Source organism: Pyrgilauda ruficollis, unplaced genomic scaffold (genome assembly GCF_017590135.1).
Source record: "Pyrgilauda ruficollis isolate IOZ18807 unplaced genomic scaffold, ASM1759013v1 scaffold29, whole genome shotgun sequence".
Taxonomy (NCBI): Eukaryota; Metazoa; Chordata; class Aves; order Passeriformes; family Passeridae; genus Pyrgilauda; species Pyrgilauda ruficollis.
Genome location: NW_024524266.1, coordinates 8,488,280 through 8,511,170, shown reverse-complemented (window position 1 = coordinate 8,511,170; position 22,891 = coordinate 8,488,280). Strand labels below are relative to the sequence as shown.

Genomic DNA, 22,891 nt, shown 5'->3' with positions numbered 1-22,891 from the left:
ATCAATGCCAACAAGTAAAAGTAATTCCAGCTTGTTTCCAGAGACAGGTTCCTACAGGCTGTTGGTGTAGAGAGGGCAAGACATTTCCCCCTGAGCTGACACTGCTTTTTTTCTCAAAGTGCTTTCCAGTTTTACCCCCAAAATGTTCCCTCCCACTCACTGTGGGCAGCCACTGTTGCAGGGCACCACAGCTGCTCTGCTGGGTGTCTGGCAGGATGGAACCTCATTTGATATTTATAAAAGTCTTTGAGCTGAAATGATTTACTGTGCAGAAAATGTCCCTGTCTGCTAGTTATCCATTGTAAATGGCTGAGAAATACCTGGGCTTTTCATGCTTGCGGCAGCTTGGGAAAAAATATGGTTTTGTCACGGACCATTAAATTACTCATTATGGGTTTTTTTTTCCCTTTCTTTCTATTTTTTTTTTTTTTTTAGTACATCTCAAGCATGTGACTAAAAGGGCTCATCCTTGGCATATTTTAACAGATAATTCTCTTTGGTGGTACAAATCTCTAGTAGCAAGCTTTGTCTTCAGATGAAACAGTAAGTTGAGTGAGGGGCTTGTTCCGGATCTTCAGATGCCTGCCCCAATGCTGTCACAAGAACAGGTGATAAGAAAATACTAACCACCTTTTCAAGCTGAAGAATGAACTAGAGAACTCTTGTTTTGTGGGCTGCATGTGCAGACAGCTCCCAGCTCTGCTCTGAAGAGGGCAGGTGTGTGGAGAAATGGTTCCTCCGAGCAGTCTGAGGGGATGCGTGGGCTCTGAGGGTGCAGGAGTCTGCAGCACGGCCAGGCAAGAGCTGGCTGCAGACCCTCCCTGCCCACCACCCACCAAAGGCCTGTGGGGTCCTAGGGAGGCTCTGGCACTCCTGGCTTGGGACATGGAGGATGATGCTGGGAGCTGATGTAGAGTGACCCACACCAGGTGAGGTGCAGGTTATCTGCAGCCTGCTGTGCACCAGGCATGTCCCACAGCTGGAGGAAGGGCAGGGTCAGGCAGTCCTGCCACACATTTCCATCTTTATGCCTCAGGTAAGCCCTGCACTCTGTATATCATTTTCCAGAGGTTTTCTTTCTGCAGCATCAGATATTCAGATGAGTGGCCAAGCTGGCTACAGTACTAAGACAAAACTTGTATACTTGTCACTGTGCTCAGCTCATAATGCTTTAGGAAGAGAAATTCTTATTTTTACAACATCAGCATTGTGAATCGGCATCTGTTGGCTGTTTCAGAGGATTTCCAGTCTCATGCAAAACAAAAACCAAGCTGTGCTCATGGACACCAAAGGAAACTTCTACCAAGGCACACTACTGCTGTAGCTGGCTGCTTACTGCAGTCCCAACTTTGCATTTTGAACAGAGAAACTGTGGATAGCTCCTGATCCAAGCAGCTATTCTGTCCAACACCAGGTGAGAGGATTTCTTTGACCTGAATATAATGTTGGGAACAGTTCAGATCCTATGGGCTTAACTATTCTACACACCTTCTTCTCCACTGCACCACATGCCATCTTCCAGGAGCAGGGCAGGGAGACAAGTACATTGTTCAGGGCAGCTGAGTAGTTTCACCCACCTTAGTAATATGCTAAAAATCCTTACCAAAAGAAAATGGGAGCACCTGCCATGCCTGGGATGCTGGAGGGAACAGACCCAGACGCAGGGTCTGGGGATATTTTCTTTGGCTGCCATTATTGCTCAAGCAGTTGAGCTGGCAGTGTTGCTTTCTGAAGCCCATTTTTAGAAGCCAGCAGAAGTCCCAGCTCTGGACAAGGGTTTAGGAGATTCTGGGGTAACTTTTGTGTAAGTCCACAAATTGCATTTTGTAGAAGTGGAAAGGTGCTGGCAGCTGTCCCCAAGGGGAGCTGCTGGGAGGTCCTGCTGTGAGGACAGCTGGAATGTGCTGGCTGTGCCCATCACATGCAGAAGTGTGGAAAGCTGCGCCACATGAGGGAAATTTCTAGAGGTGAGCCCCAAGGTCTGGAAAGCAGTTCCAGAGTGTGGGTGGAAGAGCTTATTGAAATGTAATGTGCTGGAAAAGCAGTGAACATCTAACCCCAGTGAAACAGGGGAAGACAAGCACTGAGGCAGAGGAGACTCTTCATTAGATACCTCCCTCCCACGACCCTTTTTTCACCATTCCATCTTTCCAATACTCCTGAGCTGTTACTGCTGTGTCCTCCTGGTACTGATAAGCAGTGGGAAGAGAAAGAAACCAGGGAAAGGCATGGAAAGTTGCATTTTTTGGGAACATGCTCTGTGTGGGACCTGCCATGTGAGTGCTGCTTAGCAGGGCCAGCCCCACTGGCCTCTGTGGCTCTGAGCTTCTTTGTGCTACATTTCTCCACACTGGTCTAACCACTGGGATTAGTGGAAAACTATTTTTTTTTAATGTTAAGTTTCTGAAAAAATTAATATCTTTGAGGAAGTAATTTTGGTATCTTCAGAAATTACTATTTTACACTGGAAAGTTTGGGAACCAAAAAGATCTGCCATCAAACCAAAGAATTCCCATTGTTTTTCAAAACTAATAATAAACAGTTAGAAAAGGGGAATAAAGAAATTGAAATCTGCTATATGCCTGTATTCTGGTTTCACTTAAAAGTTGGTGCTGGACAAGACTACCTTACAGTTTGTCAGATGCTGGCAGACTGTGCTGAAAAACCACCACAGCTCTCGAGGACTGGGCTGACACTTTTGCAGTTGTTACAGCTACTGTCTGCCTGCTCGTGTGTACTTGTCACATGAGATGTTTCACCACACTATTCACCTGGCAGGGTGGGCAAACCATGATTGCAGCCCACAAGAGAGGACAAAAAACATTCCAGGAATGATAGAAATCACGAGGATTTGGAAAAAAACCCAAAAACCACCACCACCACCAACAAAACAACAACAACAACAACCAACCAACCAAACAAACAAAAAAAAACCCCAAACCCAAAACAACAAAAACAAAAAACCAAAACCCAAACCAAATTTAAAGCCACCAACTTTCAGGGTTTGGATTCTTTTTGCCTGAGCAGGAGTACATACATATGTTTTAAATCCAGTTCAGAAAGCAACGTCAAGATACATTTTGTAACATATGAAGATGCTTACACAGATGTTCACTGAGAGTCAACTGGCAGCAGGTGGTGAAAACCAGATTGTTGTTGCTTTTCTCTCTGTGGGGAAAATGCCCCCAATCTCCTTCTTGACACAATGAAAATACAATAACCTTGTTTGCAAGCTCTCATGCAAAGTTTGTCCTGCTCCTTGGGAAATCTTGGTGCTTCTCCACATCTGCAATGAATTAAACACAGATCCAGGTGCTACTGATGTAGCCACGATGCAACCAAGATGTGTTTGATGCCTTCTTCAGGGTTTTTTTTTGTTATTGTTTTGATTTAGAGTCTCTCTTGCTAAGTAAATTTGCCATCCTGCAGATGGGAACAGTTACTTGCAGAAGTCTGTCTGGTCCCCAGCCAGGATGATGGGATGTTTGCAAAGGGAAGTTTCTGTGAGGGTGAGAGGAAGGAAAATGAAAACACTTCATGTCAGAAAAACTGTAAAAGAAGGAAAGCCTCTGGAGGAGATACTTTATTTGAGGAAAGGAAATTAGGGATACAAGAACTGGACAGTATTATTAATTTCTCCAAGGGAGAGCTTCTCCATTTTGTGTCAGCTCAAGGATTTCACAGCAGCTTTCCAAAGAAAACCAAGGTACCTCTGGAAATGACACCAGTGCTTTAGTGCTCCTGCGGGCAGGCTCTGGCAGATTTAACTGCTGTGATTTAAAACATGGCTGTCCCAGATGTTTGCCTTGCTTGCTGACTGGAAATTACTGCCTTAGAGGAGGATGTGGCATGTGCTAGGGTCTCAGGGCTCGAGTTTACAGGCTGGAGAAGGAAACTGCTTTTACAGGTTTTTGAGCTGACACAATGGCCAGTGCTGCCATCCCTTGTATTGGGTAATTTCTGCTGGGAGGTGGGAGCCAGGCTGGGAACAACAGCTTGGATCAAGGCAGATAAATCTGTCTGAGCTGTCTGTCAAAACCCTGCTCTCTGAGATGCAGGCACTCCAAAGCTGAGGCTCTGTGGTTCAGGCATTGGGCAGTGCTGGCCTTTGGATGGATGAAGATGTTTCACCCTGAGCCGCAGCACCCAGAGGCTGTGCAGGACAAGGCACAGGACAGCTCTCAGGGGTGTCACAGCTGGGACCCTTGGCTGTCAATTCAGCCAGATTTTAAAATGGATTTCAGCTGTTTACACATACACACCTAATTCTCTGCTCAGGATTTAGGGATCCCTTTTACAGCTGGTGAAGACTGACTCTAAAATTCCAATATGTGTTCCCCCCGAGCACACATCTAAAGTAGGTGAGACAAAGCATCGTTTGAAAATGCCTATATTTCTTCACTAGTGCTAAGGAAAAGCTAGGATTTCTCACCCTGATTCTGAAGTCAAATTGAACAAATCTTATGTTTTGTGTCCACTTTTCTGAACATTTTATGTAGTTCTGTGGTTCGCTTCCTCAGAAACCAGGCTGAATTTTCATACCAAGACAAGACTTACCAGCAGTGCATTTTCATTTTTGTAGCAATATTTGTGCTAGTAATAATAATAATAAAATCATTATAAAATTTATCTGCACAATTTAAAAAACTGATGAGCAAGTGGAAGAAAAAAAAGAACCAAGATAGTAGAACAGTCCATTGAATTACAAAGAATTTAGATTTTTGAAGGAGGAAAAAAAAATATTCCTTTTATGAGACATGCTGTAAACAGAAAAAAAGGTAATACTAAGTGTTGTAGATTCCACTTTACTGTGCACTTCTATGCACCAAGGATGGCTGCACTTGAACAAGGATAAAGTAATTTCTGTAGCTAGGCCTGTTTATGTAGAACTTGGGGGTGTATTTGCTATTTAAATGGAAAATAGTATTGTAATGCTTAAAAGCTCTGTTGTGTCTCTGTGTTGTGTAAGCTGTTTCTAATCTGTATTTGAAGTTCTGTGGTGTTTATCTTGAGATCCAGGTTGATGTTAAAACATGTTGCATGGAAGTTCTGCCTACTTCCACTTGAACACAAACGGGCAAATATTCAGTGACAGAAAAAGGATTTTGTTCTTGTAAATTATATTAAATCCGGAAGGAAAATAGTTCAAATAGAGATGATCTGTGAGAACAGAACTTTTGCAAAACAGACACAGAGAAACGAGACAGAGATGCTCCTGAAAAAATTATTGTGGTGGTACTAGTTGTTGGTTTCTCTGGGTCTGGATTGAAGGCACTTGAGATATTAGTGCATGTTCGGACTCAGGTGTTTATTATTTCTTATCAGTAAAGCAATCTCACAACTGTGAGTTTGGCAGCTTTTCATTAGAAGGCACAAAATGACCAACAATCTCTTGTTACAAGGTCTTTTAAGACTAAACTATCAAATTAAGAACTGACACCTAGGTTATTTTCCCTTTTAACCAATAACTGATCCCAAAGATCCCACAATGCGGACTTTTCTGCCCAATAACAAAATGCCACCCAAACCCATGAAGAAGAAGGAAGAAGAAGCATGAAGAAGAAACCCAGGACAACACCCTGTGCCCTCCATCTTGCTGCCATCCACAACACACTAAAAATCCCAAAACCTGAATTTCTCGGTAAGTGATGCACCTACACTACTCTCTATAATCCATTTCACACTTTTGTGGATTCTAGTCTATCTTGAAGTCTAGGAAACTTTCTCCATGAATGAAGGTCAAAGTCAGTGCTCCCCTTTTGTTTTTTTTTTTAAAGTGTTTGGTTTGTTATTGGTACAAAACTGCAGGTGTGACTTAGTGAACTCAGCCGGACAGGGTAGGGGGACACGATCCCCGCTGCGCTTCGCTGCCCGCGCTCCGCAGAGGCGCAGGTGTGAAATTCAAAGCTGTGTTTCGTGTCAGGTACATACAGGCAACGTCGCAGCGGGCACAGCGGCCCCGCAACTCCGCGCTCCGGTCCCGCAATTCCGCGCTCCGGTCCCGCAATTCCGCGCTCTGCCCGCGCCCCAGCGGAGCCGCGCAAAGCCCTTCCCGGGAAGCGGGGCACAGCTCTGCCTGCCCGCGGCTCTGCCGGCTCTCTGCTCATCCCCTGCAGGCAGAGTTTGCTCAACTAGTCGAACTGGCTCTTTCTGTCTCGTATTTTCGGCAAACTAAGAATTTCCTTCCTGATAAAAACGAGCGGCGGGCGCCCCGATTGGGCGTCGCGTTGCAGAGGATGTGACATCAGGCACATCTCTCGCTCGGCTGGGTCCCTGGCTGCCGAGCAGGGCAGCCCGGGAGCTGTTTTGTTAAATCCCAGCCCAGGTGCTCGGGTTTCTGCCCGGGGAGCTGCCGGCACCACGTCCCGGCTGCCGCAAGGGCTGCTCGGCTCATGCGGGCAGGGTCCGCGCCAGGGATCGCTCCGGCCGCTGGGGGCTCACCGGGGACGATGGAATTTGAACTCTGGAAACCAACCACAAAGTGAAAAAACAGCGCCTGGGCAGGCAGGGCTGAGATGGATGAAGAGAGAACAAATCAAAATGCCAGCAAACTGCAAGGAGCGGGAGGCCAGGCATCGGCAGCGCCGCCGTGCACCCCGCTGGAGAGGGGTAAGTGACACTGCGGGGACAGGCTCAGCCCCGCCGCAGCACCGGGGCACCGCGGCAGGCTGGGCTCCAGAGTCCTGCTTCAGGACAGCTCCTCAGTGCGTCCCACAAAACACCCTTTGTACTTCTGAGGGGATTTTGAAAAGCTGTTTCTGTTTGATACTGAAATTTTGGTTGTTTTTCTTTCGTGTCATAGAAAAGAGTGATTGGTTTTGTACTGCACTTTGTGCCAGCAGAAACAAATGCTGCATTTGGACCGCAGCACACTAAGAAATAAGTTGGAATGTGGCGTGTTTGACTTAAATTAGTGCCAGCAGGAAGCTCAGCACTAGCTCAATTCCTATTTTTTCTTTTTTCTCTTTTTTGTCATTTTTTTTTCTTTTTCTCTTTTTCTTTTTCCTTCCTCCTTACTTTCTTTCTTTCTTTTCTCCTTTCTTTTGATTATTTTAATTTTTGCTTTTCATTTTTGTCTCCTCTTTCTTCTTTATCCTTTTTTCCTTTATCTTTTATCCTTTCCCCTTGTCTTTCAGATGAATAGACCTAAGTGCTGTTTAGGCTGAGCCTACTGGGTTGTTCTGCAGTGGCATTGCTGTGACCAGTGTGTTGTGGGCACATAATAGTGAGCAGTTACTCAGACAAATGGCCTCACTCCGGTCATTGCTCTGTGTCTGGCCCAGAGCCATTGAAAATATGACATGGTAAAAAAAGACAAGTAATTTAACTTCATATCCTGAGCTGGATGTGTTCGATGTAGCTCTGTTTCTGTGAAGTTACTCCTTCATCTAATGGCAAGTGCAGATGGAATGATGTAAATTCAGACAATGTGACTTTATGCTATCCCTGCTCTTTTTCTGGGCTGTTCAGGATGTTTCCATTAATGTCAAGTTGAAAATTAAGGCCATAAAACCAAAATGCAAGGCTGACCACTCTATCTGCAGTGTAGTCTGCCTGCCCTCGTGTGTGCCACGTATGTACAGCCTGAGGCTGGGGTGAGCAGGAAGGCACAACTTTATTATTAACAGTGTGAAACAGAGCCAGTCCACACCAGAGATGAGCTCCAGCAAAATGGAGGGTGGAAGGAGGGAATCCCACATGGCACAGTGCTGCACACAGATCATTTGGTCCTTTGAAAATCAAAGTTTAGTCCATTCCTTTCATGTCTCCCTGTTCCTTAGCAGAGTCAATAAACTCTCCTGGCAATTTCCAGCAGGAATGTATTTGGCTCAGGCTATGTAGATCACAAACTTTAAGGCACAGCCTTTGAGTATGAAAAATACAATTTGTAATACTGTTCTATATAATGCCTTAGGATTTTGCATCTGCAGATATGAGTGCAAGAGCATGCCTTCACTGGAAGGACTTAAGAGCCCCTTTCAAGTTGTGCTGTGCGTGAGAGGCGTGGGAGGAAACCAGCCTGGGGACAGGCACAGAGAGTGAAATGCCCTCACATGGTCAGAGGTTGGAAAAAGTTGGTTCAGCCATCACCACAAAAACCAGTGCTTAGAAGGGTCCTGAGAGAGCTCTGTTGTGCACAGGGAGCAGTCAGAATTGGCATGTGTGCATGGTTACTGCTATAAAACTCCCTCTGTATACACCACCCTGCCAGTGTCACGTGCCTGAGTGATGGCAATGCCATCAAATATGACCAGAGGTTTAATGGAACCTCTGGGCTGGCTGGAGCTTTCTGCAGTGGGAGGGGAGCTGGGTGACCCAAAGCCACTGAAAGCCAGTGGGATTTGGAAGTCTAGATGCTGAACTACTGGGGTCTGACTGAGCCTCCCTGTGGACTAAGGTATGGGTAAGTTTCAAAGTTGGACAAATTGTCGTGTTTCTTTGTGAAAGAGCAGTTGTACCTGTTTTTGACAGTCAGGAATCCTTGTTTCCGTGGTGGTACATACTACATACAATGAACACTGTGTCCCCCACATACACTGGCCTTGCTATTCCACATGCAGCTCTGGTGGCAGAGTGCTCCGGACACATTCATGAACGTCACTAGTTCAGGATTTTGAAAGCCTGTGGTCAGCTGGAATTGACATTTGCTTAGGACTTAATCAAATACAATACAGTTCTTTTATATTCTGGCAGTGTGCCTCCTGTGAAGTGTAAAAGAGGGCAGTGAGATAAGGAAATCCACTTGCTTTCTTTGAGTTCCAGCCTGGCAGAAAATAGAAATATGGTTATTTGCCAGAAGGTGATGCCTTGGGTCAAGAAACTGGGGAAATTTGCCATCTCTTCCAGTGGGTTTGCCTCCCTGGCATTGCTTCAGGTTAGAGGTGCTTGCTGCAGATGGAGGTAGGGCAGAAGAGACATCAGCCTGGGGCTGTGCAGTTCATGGCAGCAGATTTGGAATTATGCCATGACAGTTAGTCATCAGGCCTTTAATCCTGCTCCTCCCAAGGTATCCAAGGCTGGTGTGATGGACTCCATAGGGCTCCACTTCCACCTAGGATAAAACTCTAGGTTTCTCTCAGTTACTGAATTCCCAGATAGATTATGTGTTAGCACATATCTCTTTTATTTTTCGCTGACATTTATTTTTAATGCTTATATGGTCTTTTAATTCATTGTTAAAACTTGGAAACTTGCAAGCCAATGGCCAGTCCACAGTAGGCTGGTCTGTCTCTTTTTAGAGTTTTAGCAGAAGCCTCTCTTTTCTCAAGCAAGGACTGAATGGATAAAATCCACACATGGATATGTCCCTCTTATATCATCATGACTTGATGATATCATAAGTTGGTACAATGCGCAGGTTGGTACAGGCACAAATGCCTGCTAATATTTGTGTGGCCAAAAAAAGTTTAAGTTGCAGCTCAAAAAGCTTGTACTTCAATCTAAATTTTTAGAATATCTATAAACATACTTCCCTTATAACTCATGCAATTTAGGCAATGGCATTAATTTCTAAATGGGGAAAAATTTCTTACATACCCTGGAAACACAACTGACTGTAACACAGGCAGGACCAGCAAGAACAGCAGCACAGTCAGATAAGCATCAATTTGACACACATCACTTAGAGCAAAGCTTTTCAGTCAGTTAATCATTCTGTGCTTTAATAATTGTAGCCTAGTTTTGCTATCCTTATGAACCAGAACCAGAGCCCAGAACTGGCTGTCCATTTGCTAAAGCCAAAGGATGTTTGGGAACCCAATAAAACTGTGTACCTGTAACTGTTGTGGGATGTAGCCCATGGAGCGTAGAAGGAGGCAGGCAGAGCTCAAATAATGCTAATAACAAAGAATACAAATTTCTTTAAAAGCTAATTCACAGACTTATAGCCAGGTTTAGATTGGAAGGGACCTTTAAAGGTTGTCTAGTCCAGCACCCCTGCAATGAGCAGGAACACCTTCCACTAGACCAGGTTGCTCAGAGTCCCATCCAACTTGACCTTGAATCTTTCATCTTTCCACGAATGGGACATCTACCACCTCTCTAGGCAAGCTGTTCCATTATTTCACTACCACATTTTTATGTCTGGTCTAAATGCAATTTATTTTCATTTAAAACCTGTATGATCATCAACTTATGCGTAAACATTCTTTTAAAGAATTATAGTGGCTTATTAGGGTATTTTTGTTAAGGCAGACTTCCCACTGTTAAGGATTCCATTCCATGCATGTACTCTAATATGGTTCCTGAGAACCTCAGCAACTCAGCCAGAAAATTGGTCACTGGAGTATTCTCTGTAGTTAGTGGAAGGAGATTGGGACATCCCCAGAGAACAGCAAAATGTCTTTCCACAGGAAGCTGTGTGAAATGCCCTCTGTAAAGGCTTCCCTTCCTTCCCAGGGGGAACCTGGGACATTGACATAGAGCAGACACTGGATGTAAATATCTCCTAGAGGGATTATTGCTGTCAGTTGGCTCTGTGCCATAACATCTGTAATACTGAAGATCTCTCTCTATTAATATTTGCATGGTATATACATGCTGTACCTCACTTTGTGGTTTCAGCAATGCAGAGATCACAGCTGTTACTTAAAATGCACCACTCATAGCAAACACTGAAAACAGAAAGACAGAATCAACAGGTAGCACAATTTGCCTCCTTGTACTTTGGTCCCTTCTCTTGCCAAGTGTTGTTGACTCTAGTCCAGCTCTGAGCAGGGGTAAATGACTGATCAGCCAAACCCTCTTCAAAACATATTCCTTTTGAGATAATTGGTAAAATGTAATAAGTTTGTGAAAAAAAAAAAGGCCCTGGAAATAATTCAGAGAGAGGGACAAGCTCAGCCAGAGCCAGGTGACGTTCTACAAATCCCTCTCCTGTCTTTTGGAGGGGAACACAGCCATGCAGTGCAAGCATGGGATGAGTTAAAAATGCACCAGAGGGAAGCCATCTTCTTGTCTGTCTCCCTCACAGCATCTGCTCCAAAGAAATCTTGGCAGCTCAAAATAAAATAGAAGGGAGGTCACACAGTTGAAGTAAAGTATGCTAGCAAAATAGAGTTTTTAGCCTTTTTCCTGTCTTTGTTTTTGTACAGACTTTGTTTCAGACTGGTCTCCCTTACATGAGGCCTCTATCCATGGGCGTCTGCTTTCTCTGAAGAAGCTCATTGAACAGGTACCTCTCCCCTGGGTTCATGTGGTGCACTAATTTGATGATGTACTGAACTGTCCTGGGTGATATGTTAACTGTGGCAGAGGTAATGGGCTCACTGGGATCTCTGGATGGCCAAGGGCAGCTCCTCTGCACCTCCTGTGTGTGCCTGTGAGCAGTTTCTGGTGCCCCAGCTGAGCGGCCAGCTCTGGACCCAGTCCTGAGTCTGGTTGAGGTTTCAATTCAGTCACCCAGACATTTGTTTCTGAAGTGCCCGAGCATATCCCAGGGCCCTGGTCCCTCCAGAAGGTCAGGGCTAGGTAGAAGTGATTTCTGAAACTCACCACTTTGTTTCTTCAAAATCCCTGGTATAACCTGTGAAGGAGATAATGGAAAGGGAAGGGGCATTGGAGAGTCTTCCAGCTTAGTTTTCTGGAGCACCAAGATTGTTAGAAACAAAAGATCTTGTGAAATCCAACCAATGTTTCTGATGCATTTCTTTCCTTCAGTGGGTGCCTCGAGGCAAAGAGCAGAAGATACTTCAAGAGCATTTCAGGGTTCAAGCCAGTCAAACAACCACATTACATTGTCCCACTGGACAGTCCACTAAGCTTTTGTGCTGGTTTTCAGGGTGTACAAGGCATCAGGTATGCTGTGCCAGTATCCACTCCAGCCAAAACATCACAGCCTCTTCATCCCCTTCATCTGCTTACTTTCTGACATGAATAGCTCCAGGCAGTTGAGGAAGGTCTAGTTAAATAAGGCTTTTAAAGAAGTTTTTTGTTTGTTTGTTTTTGTTTTTTGTTTTTGTTTTTGTTGTGGATTTTTGTATGGGGGTTTTAGTAGTTGGTTGTAATGATACTTTCCATTATCTTATCAGGGGAATGATGTCAATCTTGTTACAGCAGACCAGGTGTCTCCTCTCCACGAAGCCTGCCTAGGGGGTCATGCTGCCTGTGCCAGTGTCCTGTTAGAACATGGTGCTCAGGTGAGTAGGTGCTGGGCAGACCAGACCACTGTCTCTAGTGTTAGTATGTTGTAGTGCCACACTTTAATGCCACAAGATGTCATGGCAGAGTATCTCTGTGATTTACACTCTGTACTTAGCTCAGCTTAAGGTACTTATGAAAGGCACTTCCTAATAAAGCAATCCAAAAAGCACAGATGTAAGCAGCACTTATTATTGTTCTTTAGATGAGGATGAAATGTTCTCATCTTTCACAAGAACATGGGGAAGTTCATCTTGCAAAGTGTTTATAATCCTGCAGCAGTTAAGAGTGTGTTTTGTTTTATGCGCACATTAATGTTATTGCTATCAATACGCAGAGTCTTAAGTAGAGGCATAAGAATGTTAGGTTCAACTAACAAAAAATGGGAAGAAAATGGAAACAAGATGCAAGTAAAATGGTGAAATGGTGTCTCATGGCCACTACTTCTCAAGCTGACTTCAAAATTATAGTGAATAAGAAAATCCATTCATACATATGTTACCTTACCAGATATTACCTTTCAGTTTAAAACATAAGAAAAAAAATCAGAAAATAAGGAAGGATTGCACACTAAGCCAAATATGAACTGTTTCAGGAGAGGGCTATGGATAGGTGTGTTTCAGCTAAGATGACTGAGAACATTTAGCTTGGTAACTCCTGAGAGACCCAGAGACCCTGGAGTGGCCCTGATGATTTTTTTTTTTTTTTTTTTTTTTAGGAGAAACTTCAGGGCAATTTAAAATAATACTTTTTTAATGATCATTTTAATGAAAAGTGGTAGTCTTCAGGAGCACTGGGGAGTTTTGGCATGGAATTAAATAAAAAATATCGAAAACCCTATTTTCTGCTGAGAAACTGGTTAGTTGTCATCACTTCTGAAATACCAAGAAGACAAAAGTCTTGCTGGATTTTTGTGTTATTTTCCCCCAGGTGAATGGAGTGACTGTTGACTGGCACACCCCACTGTTCAACACTTGTGTCAGTGGCAGTGTGGCTTGCTTGAATTTACTGCTGGAGCATGGAGCCAGCCTACAACCACCCTGTGACCTGGCATCCCCCATCCACGAAGCTGCTAAGAGAGGTAACCCCACAGGCATCAGCTCTCCTTTCCATGCTGCTAGCAGCGTGTTGAAGTGGAGGAGAGATAAAGAAGATAATTTTCTTGGTTTGTAAAATGCCTTGCTAATTGGTCTCATCATGAGGGGTGCAGTTCTTCCCAGCCCTGTTGCTCCTCAGGGCAGGTCAGCTCAGCTGTCAGATCCTCTGAGTGCACGTCATGACACCTGGAAGGGAATGCAGTGTCCAAGTCAGCTGCCTGCAACTTGGACATTTGAGGGAGACGTCTGGCTATCTTCAAAAGGAGTGGAGAGAAACATGGAGTGATTCATCTCATCTTCAGTAGATATCTGAAATGAGTCAGATAAAATGTGAGGGCTTTAGCCTGTGAGGCTTTAGCCTGTTTTGCTGAACGTGGCTTTTCAGCTCCTGTTTTGTTTGCCAGATCCATTGGAGTGGATGAAAGTATTACACTACCACCTCTTGATAAAACATTGAATCTTTGCCAAGCTACACTGCTGCAACAGAGAATTTGCTGAAAAGAAAGCCTGATCTCTGTGAGTTGACTCTTCCTTTATCCCTTTTAAGGTCATGTGCAATGTGTCGAGCTCCTTGCGTCCCGTGGGGTAAATATAGATCACAACATCAAGCACCTGGGTACTCCGCTTTATGTAGCATGTGAGAACCAGCAACTGAACTGTGCCAAGAAGCTGCTTGAGTCAGGTAAAAACAGAAATAAAGAATGGTGTACTTTCATTTCCTGAAACATCTATCTTTGGGTTATCTTTGCATCAAAGATTTAGAGGAGGTCCTGCTTTGGGACCAGGAGATGCTGCACTCCTAATAGCAGCTCTGGTTAAATGTGGTAGCAGAGTGATCAGGAATTCAGCTTGATAGCTCCCAACAAAATGATGGGTGATCCTGGATTTCACATGGCTGATTGTGCCTGGAACAAGCTGTCCTTTCCAATGTCTGTGCATGTGATGCTGCAGTTATTTGAAGTGAACAGGAAGAAATTTAATTTTTAATTTTTTTTTACCTCCTCTTTACACAAAACAATTGATTCAGCCACTTTTACATAGTATTTCTGCAAACATGTTTTGATTTCCAATGAGTTTATAAAAAGTTGGAGACATTTCTAACACAGAAGAAGGTTCAGCACTATATCCTTTGCATCAGACAAAGCTGTAAGTGTAAATGCTTGGGTAATTATGCAAAACCACTTATTGTTATCCACAGTAGTACAGGTCTTCTAGCCAAAGGGGCCATATAACCTAAAGTAGCCACATAGCTGGTACAAAAATGATGGACCAACAAAGCTACTTTAGAAAAAAACAGCAAAAATCTTATATATCACATTTTAGTAGGTCACTGTTTAGTACAATGACCTTTTTTGGGAAGAAGTCAAATACAAATTAATCTGATTCTTTTTAATTTAATCTAAATTAAATGTTTGACAACTATTTTCTTTTTTCTGCTGATTTTTTTCTGCTGCCCTCTCTATATGGGAATGTGTACTATAAAACCATTTATAGTTTTGAATTAGTTCTGCAGCTCACCTTTCTCAGGGTGTTTTAGGAGCCATTAATCTTGGATAATGAATGGGGGAACTCTCATCAGAGGTGCTTATGCCCTCTTCTACCAAGGACCTCTAGAACTTTTTCATCCTCACATTTTTTCCCTAACAGATACTTTGGCATTTGGAAGTCCCACCAGCTTAAGCCTCCAGTACAGAGCATGTTGAAATCCTGCCTTTATTTTAAGGGATGGGAAGCAGAGGTGGGCCACAGGTGGAGCTACACCTTTGTCTTGCTTCAAGATACCCTTGGGCTGGGCTGTGGGTGAAGGACTTCCTCATGCACCATTCCTCTGGGATCATTTTCTTAGTCACAGCCCCACTCCTCAGCCAGTGAGAGTTGTGCTTGTGCAAATTGTAGCACCAAACCCCAGCATAAAGGGAGTCCAGCTCTGGGTGCAGGCTTCAGTACTTGTGTGTTATTCGGGGAAAGAGCAGCTAGTGCAGTGAATGAAAATGGGCTACTGTGCAGTCATGGCTCTTCTCATTGTTGTTTGCCCCTTCTGTTGTTCAGGAGCAAACGTGAACAGCGGCAAGGGCCTGGACTCCCCTCTGCACACGGCTGCCAGGAATTGCAGCGTGGAGCTGGTGAAGCTGCTGATGGACTTTGGAGCAGACGTTTGGGTGAAGAATGCTGAAAACAAGAGGCCAGTGGAGCTGGTCCCACCTGGCTGCCCTCTGGGCCAGCTGTTCCTGCAGAGAGAAGGTGCCCCTTACAACTTGGTTTAGGGAAAACCCACACAGACTATTGTACAAGACTATGCTATTCCAGGCTGCTAGCACTAGAAAACTGGGAATAACTGAGCTTGCCTCCATTTGCTGACATAGGGACATTGTTCAAGTGCCAGAATATAGTGGTGAACTAACAGTGATAATGATAAGAAAAATAACCCATCCTGAACCTCCAGATTTTTAATCTACTGCATCAAGATGCAGTCATCTTGAGCTTGCCATTTAATGCAAAATAGTTTAGAGTGAATAAACAAGCAAAAAAATGCCTTAGAAATTAATGGTAGCTTTTTTCATTACCTAAAGCTTTGAATTCAGAGAAATCCTGTCAGTTCCCTCATGTCAGACAGCAGTAGACCCAGGAGTGTTCCATGGAGTGTGCTGACAAATGCAGGCAGCAAATCACCTCTGATGGGAATTGAGGCTAGGCAGTGAGGATGAGGTTTGAGATCTCTGGATATACAGTAGATGGTCAGGTTTGTCTCAGCACAAATTCATAAATGCAGATTTGCAACCCAAAAAAATTTAATGCATGTAATACTTAAAAAAGGTGTATTGAACCTGGTTCTTAATTCTTTGTCCTTTACTTTTATTCTTGGGCCAAGCTTTTACATAGATGCAAAAGTATCTTTAAAATGAAAGACATGTTTGGTTTTTTTTCTGGTATTAAGGAAAATTGCACAAGAATTATATAAGGAATTATATATTTTATTCATTTATACACTAGACTTTCTCTGAGTACCAACCTTATGTGCTGAATAATAACAGCAGTATCAAACCATAAGCTTAAACTTCAGGAAGAGTCTATTTCATACTTGTAAATTAAATAGTTTCAGGTAATTTTAATTTATTATAAAATCTTTAATGAATTGTGGAGAGAAATGTTGCTTATTATTGAGGGAAATTAGAATAAGATCTGTAGTGTCTATTCATTTTTATACTTGTGTTCTTCCTTAGATTTTCTCATTCAGTCAGTCAGCAAGCTATATACATTACTAAATAATCTGGATTTTCATTGTTTTAAACAAATTGATGATTTGCTTAAAACAGTTACACATTGATGAGATTGTTGCCATGGAAAGGTAAAATTGGAATGAAAAGGTGATGAATCAGGCCCTGCTTGAAAAAGTAACGTGGAAGTAGCATGGAAACAACTGTGCTGCTCATGTTGTGCATGAGCAAAGGATATTTGGTTTCCCAACCTAATCTACAGCACACAGAGCAGTGATCTCTTGGAGTTCCAGTCCCTGCTGCATTCAACTCCTGACTCCTGTGTCACTGCATGTGTCCTGTTTATTTGAGATAGAAAAACTTTTCAGGCATGCCCTGTGGTGCTGGCCTGGAAACACTGCTCAGGCTGAGCTGACAGCATGGGCAGCGAGGAACGTTTCTACGTGAAATTCAGCAATCAAAATCAGAAACAATAAATGCCTGAAGGGAATTTTCCTGTGGAATGGTGGTTTTTCCGATGTTCTCCAACGTGCCCTTCTCTGAGTGGGGTCATGCCTGTGGACAGCCGATGTCTTTGGCTTCTTTGGCTGGCTGAGCAGCTGTGATCTAGGAGAGTGGTGCAAGAGCTGCTCTCCTGCCATGCAAGGCTCTCTCCCTGCAGAGCCCAGCTGCTGCAGCCCTGCAGCCCATGGCCAGGCAGGCTGCAGGGAGCGTGCTTGGCCACCAGAGATGAGTTGGTCAGAGTGCTGAGCCAGTCCCCTCCCAGGACCAGCCCAGGGCAGGTGCCGTACATGTGGTGGTTCCCTTCCTAGCAGTTCACTGTGCTGCTGGACCATCATACCTGCTTACATTTCAGGGACAGTCCTGCGTGTGGGTGGGAGAATTAGTGAGTGCTCCAAAAATGTACTGTGTGCTTTTGTTTGCAAAATATTTTCCAGTGTAGTGTCACTGCTTGTGTTTTGATAAGTCTTCATGTTTTGGGTTTGGTTGTTTTTTCTTTTAATGGAAGCTGTTGTTTTTTTAATGGGATGTTTGCAGGCAGAGGCTTTATCTGTGGGATCAGAGTCAAGCACAAGCACAGTGTGATACTGCAGTAGTTTAGCTAGCTTGCCTCGTTTTGTACCCAGGAACAGGGTAACAACTCATATGCTGGCTCCTAGCAGAAGAGTGCAAGCCTTTGCACAGTCCTTGTTATAGCACAGCAGCTTTCAGCCCTGCACAGCTGCTGGAAATGTGGTGTCCTGCACGAGGGAAGTCTCAAGGGTTGATCAAAGCTGCCACTTCACCGCATTTTTGTTGTGGCCTCCCTTCCTTCCCTCTGCTCTGCAGGAGGGAGGGCACCTGATCTGTCCCTTCCCAGCTCACTCACCTGCCTCTTGCTTTCTGCAGTGTCCCTTCTCATGTCCTCCCCATTCCCTGCATCCAACCCCCTCTTGGTGCCCATCTTCTCACCTGCCCTCCCACAGCCCCTGCCACCCTACACACTCATCACCCTTGTGCAAACCATGCTCTGCAGGGTTGAACACTGGTGGGTACTGCAGGTAAAACTTCACACAGGATCTTCCTCTTCCTGAAAAGGATTTTCATTTAGGTTTTTTACACAGTAACAAAGATTCTTCAGCAGGGCTCCCGTCTATCAATATGGGACTGGTTCACCTGGAAGGTTTAAATAAAGAACTACAAAGTGCTTCTTTTGCTATGTGTTCATTATCACTGTAATGAAATATGCCTCAAGAAAGCAGTGGACTGAAAACTTTGATCTCACTGGGGGAGTGAGAGGAGGGAAGGGCTTTTAAAAGTAGCATCACTTGTCTCTTATCAGACACTACAAACATTTGTACAGCTTAAAAGGGAAAGGCTGATGCTGCTGATGCCACTTGAGTGCTGACAGAGTGAGTAGGCCTGGACTGGATTGCAGGTGGGCAGGTGTCCTTTGGGGGATGCAGGTTTGACTTTTCAGTGCTGAGTATGAAAACCTGGTGTGAGGTGGGTTGCAGGAGGTGGGTTGCACAGCTGCTGTTTCAGGTTTATAGTCTTGGCATTATAAAGCCATGTGTGTAACCTGTTCCCTGGATCTTTCTCAGGGCCACTGTCCTTGATGCAGCTGTGCCGCCTGTGCATCAGGAGGTGCTTTGGACACAAGCAGCATCAAAAAATAACTGGACTTCTCCTCCCAGATGAGCTGAAACATTTCCTTCTGCACATTTGAGCCTTTTCATGTTCAGAACGGTGCCTTTAATAACACAGCAAGGTTTGTTGACTTTTTTCATCCCTAGTGTTGCCAGTGTTTGCAATGATAATTTATGGCAATTTTTGGTCTCCAGTAAAGTCTAGATCAAAGAAGCACAGGACTGACCAACTCGCTCAGCCCTCAAAGCCATCACTCCCACCAAATCCATTTGGAAAGAAACAATCCTGCATGGTTGAATGACGAAGCTTGGAAATGTGATGGGAGAGCCCCCTTGAAAGCACAGAAAATTAGTGTGACATTTTAAAATAGATCTCCCCATTCTCTGGCACAGTTTCCGAGGTCTTGTGGTTGACAGCCCCTTACAAAGAAAACACATATCCCAGTGCAGCAGTAACAGCATTTCATGTGAGCATGAGGCACACCAGGAGAGCTGCAGGGAGCTTTCTCTGTACGCAGTGCTCACGTGCCTGAATTCTGCGAGGGCTGTGCCCACAGCACCATGAGGAAGGGCAGGGAACCCAAGTGAACCCAGCTGCCAAGCAAGGACGGCCCTCTGGCAGAACTTACTTATTTTCTAAGGGTATCACACTGCCAACAGAAAAGCACCAACCAACAATCATTTGCATTTAGGCCAGCACCTGAAACAAGCATTTCTGCCCTGACAGCAAATAGGTCACTGCTGATGGCAGCTCCATACAGTGCCATAATAGCGGGGCAGAAGTTTCTAATCTCCACTAAAGAAAATTACTCCTGATACTTTGAGACATAGAAGAGCTACACTTCAGAACCACCCATTTTTTCCTTGTAGTATGTTAATTTTCAAGGACACAGGCTATCAGTAGCAGGCATTGAGTGCTCCTCTTTTCTGCTCTGAAAATTAGGTGATATTTCCTAAGCATTTTTCAGCATGCATCAGAAAAACAACAGCTTCTACACCCCTTCTCCACCCAAGAAAATATTAAGATTGAGATAATATTTTTTTTCTGAAAGAGTTGCTACCTCATTCGTAGCATTTTCCATGGGAGTGGTAATAATAATGCCTCTAATGTGTGGTCATAAAACAAACAATGAAATCAAAGTCTATTCCAAATTTAAAAACTGTGGGCAATTACTACCTCTGCTCAGTTGCTGAGCAGTGGGCTCAGTGTGTGACATACGTAGTTCTTATTCCACTGAGGTTATAAGAACATTATGACATTATTATATATAAGAATTACTTCCAGCTAAACATTAACACTGAGCATTTTTCTTTCCCTTTCAGAAATGGGTCCTGCTGCCACAAACTGAAGTGCAGTTGTGACCACTCTGCTCCCTCGGGTGCTCCCCTGGGGATATCAGCTGCCTGATAGATGTGGGAGCAAGAATGCTGAGACTCCAGCTCTTCTTCCCGTTGCCTTGTTTCCTTTTGAGCTCTAAACCAAAGTGTCCCTGCATCACATGGGAGCAGCAGCAAGCCCAGCAGCCTGAGGGGCTTCCATGCCACCCCTGAGCCAAAGGGCAGCCACACACTTGAGTGCTTCTGGAGATCCTTTTTCACTTCACTGTGGAGACTCCGTAAGAGTGGGCTGGGAGTGCAAAAACTGCTGACCTCACTAACACCAGCAATGGGAGATACAGAGCCCTCAGCTCAGGAGTGGAGAGACTGGCAGCCTTCAAATACATGAAAGCTGATTTTGGTGTTCACCCGTGTGCCAGTGTGAGCAGTGCCAGCCTGCCTTGTGCAAGTGGAAGGCTGGAGAGGAGAGGTCAAATGCTACCTGCATGCTGGTATTTGATGTAAATCACAATTCAAATCCTTGTCTGCACAACATGACTGCTGGCTATAGGTACCCAGTGTGATGGTTTGATTCCTTTGTGCTGACCAAACACAGTTCTCTTGGGTTTGTGGGACACTAAATTGTACCCTAATGGGACAACATAACAAACACAGTTAGGTCTCTAACTCGTCTGGTGATAGAGACACTTGGGAATGTGTCACTTATCTGACCTAATTCATCACACATGTTTGAGCCATGTAAAAATCAACTGGCTGGTTTAAGATGGCTTTCTATATGGTTTCCCTCATGCCTAGGAAGAAAAGCAGACATCTGTCTTCACAGAGGTTAAATAAAAGCAGATGTCTGGGATGGGAAAGGTATATTCTTCTAAAATCACTGTCTTAGTTAAGCTGAATCTGTATTGAACAGGCAAGGAATGGACAGTGAACCTAGTGCTTAACTTGGACATTAAATTGTGCTTTGGTGACACAGTGGAAAGCTGGAGATCCATCTCATTATATTCTAGATGATGAAGAAACATTTTTGTACATGCTAATTTTACTTTTGCCTTTAGGCATCTTATTTTGTAACTTCAGCCAATGGATTTATAATACCAGGAGAAAATTGCTCTGAGAACCAGGTGAGGGTGTTGCTTCTAGTTTGCTTTTCTTATGAAAATTTCATGGTATGACTCTGTTTACTTGAATTTCTCTGCCCAAGTGGAATTAGGATGAATTCTGTATGCTCAGCTTGTATCATCTCAGTGTGTTTACTTATTTATTTTCATAAAAATTGTGGTCAACACTGGTGAATTACAGCTTTATGCATCAACACTTATCCAGTTACAAACTGTAAAAATACAAGATGCAGACTGAATAAGCTCTTTATAGGTGAGGTTTGGATTTTTTCTATATTTGAAACCATTCAAAATGTAAAGCAGGTCTTAAATGATTTTTAGGAACATATTTAATCACATTCTTTCCTATTTTATGTGAACAGTTTAAGGGTAGTTAAGCCACACAATTTTGTAGGATATTTTCTCAGAAATAAATATTTCATACTCTTTATTGCTTGTTAATTTGTTTTCATTCCATTTTTAAATGATAAGCCTAATTGTGTGGATTGACTGATACAATGGAATTTTGAATTCTAATTTCTTTCAATCCCACCTGCAGGCAGGTAGTGAATAGAATATTTCCTTCAAATAAAACTATAGTAAATATGAGACTAAAATGCAAGAAAAGGAGACAGAGATTCTGCAAAGCAGGAAAAGATGTAATTTTAGATGGTCACTGTCTTCAGCTTGGTTTTGGGGGTAAATCTCTTTCTCCTGCCAGCTAAGCAAAAGGCACCTGCAATGTTCTGGTGCTGTTGTGTGTTTGTACGCAGCAGGAACCCTTTACTGGAAGTGAGTGTGGAGGTCCCAGTGTGGTCAGAAGCCCAGCAGGGTCTGTCAGTGCCCCTGGGTACCTGTTGGCATGGGGAGATGTGGAAGGGTAGTCATTCCCTTTCCATTCCCTCTCTGGCAATCCCTGCCCACAAGGACCAGCTCAAAGAGCGGGGCCAGTGCCAGCAAATTGCTTTACAAGATGTTTCTTCTGATGGATAGAGAGCTGCTTATGGAAACTATGGAACTTAAAACACCTCAACAGAAGAAAACCACATAAATCTTTTGTTTATTTGAAATCTTGGTGCAGTAAAATCTCTGCAGTTGCTAGGGGGGATCTGCCACATCCCAGGACACAGCTCTTTCTGCAGTTGTGCAAAGGTCCACAGCTGTCCTGTACATTTCTTGTTTTATATTTTCTCTTTAACTGGAAGCAACAGACATGCAAATCTAGTAAATACAACATACAGTTTTGGAGCATATTCAATGTCCTCTTGCCTGTCCAGTGACATAAATTCTTTTGAAGATGACTAAGAAGGAAATAAATTTTACTTTACTAGCTTAACCAAATGGGATACACTGTCTGAAAAAATAGTAGGTTATTGGTGAAAAAGCAAGTACTTTTATGCCTAAAATGGGATATGCTCAATTCCCATCAGACTCATGTTCTTGAGAATCATGGGTCTGAGACTTGATGCTCCTGAATCCACTTTTTCTTGCTTAACACATGCACTGTATTTGTCAAAATGGAGGCTGCCTTGCTCTGAATCCTGCTGGCTTTGGATAAAAATTCCCAGGAGTTATTTCCATGTATATTGAGCAATTATTTGTCCTTCCTTGACACGTTGCTCAGTTCACTGCTCCAAGGGATACTCACTTTCATGCACCAGGCAACAATTGATGCAAAACTGCTCTCTAGGATACCTAGGGGAGTCCACTTTCCTTTAAAATGACAGCAGTGAACTACTGCTGGGAAGAGGAAAGTTTAAAATTCTTGTATCATTTAACATAGTAACCCTTACTCCATCCCTGCCTCAGTGCTGCAGAATACCTGGCTCATGTCACCCTGCAACAAGGTCTTGTGTCTTCTGTGCCAGGTGAAGCCT

The 22,891-nt window shown here is 43.8% G+C and overlaps 1 protein-coding gene across 1 annotated transcript; it reads left to right on the top strand.

Moving 5' to 3' along the window:
- Positions 1-6,278: 6,278 nt before the first annotated feature.
- On the top strand, positions 6,279-21,407 carry ASB9 (ankyrin repeat and SOCS box containing 9). The gene is made up of 8 exons (XM_041472509.1): positions 6,279-6,609; positions 11,094-11,173; positions 12,030-12,137; positions 13,069-13,219; positions 13,783-13,917; positions 15,285-15,476; positions 18,535-18,701; positions 19,903-21,407. The coding sequence occupies exons 1-7, from the start codon at positions 6,516-6,518 to the stop codon at positions 18,657-18,659; spliced, it is 885 nt and encodes a 294-aa protein (XP_041328443.1). The 5' UTR covers positions 6,279-6,515; the 3' UTR covers positions 18,660-18,701; positions 19,903-21,407.
- The last annotated feature ends 1,484 nt before the right edge of the window (positions 21,408-22,891 follow it).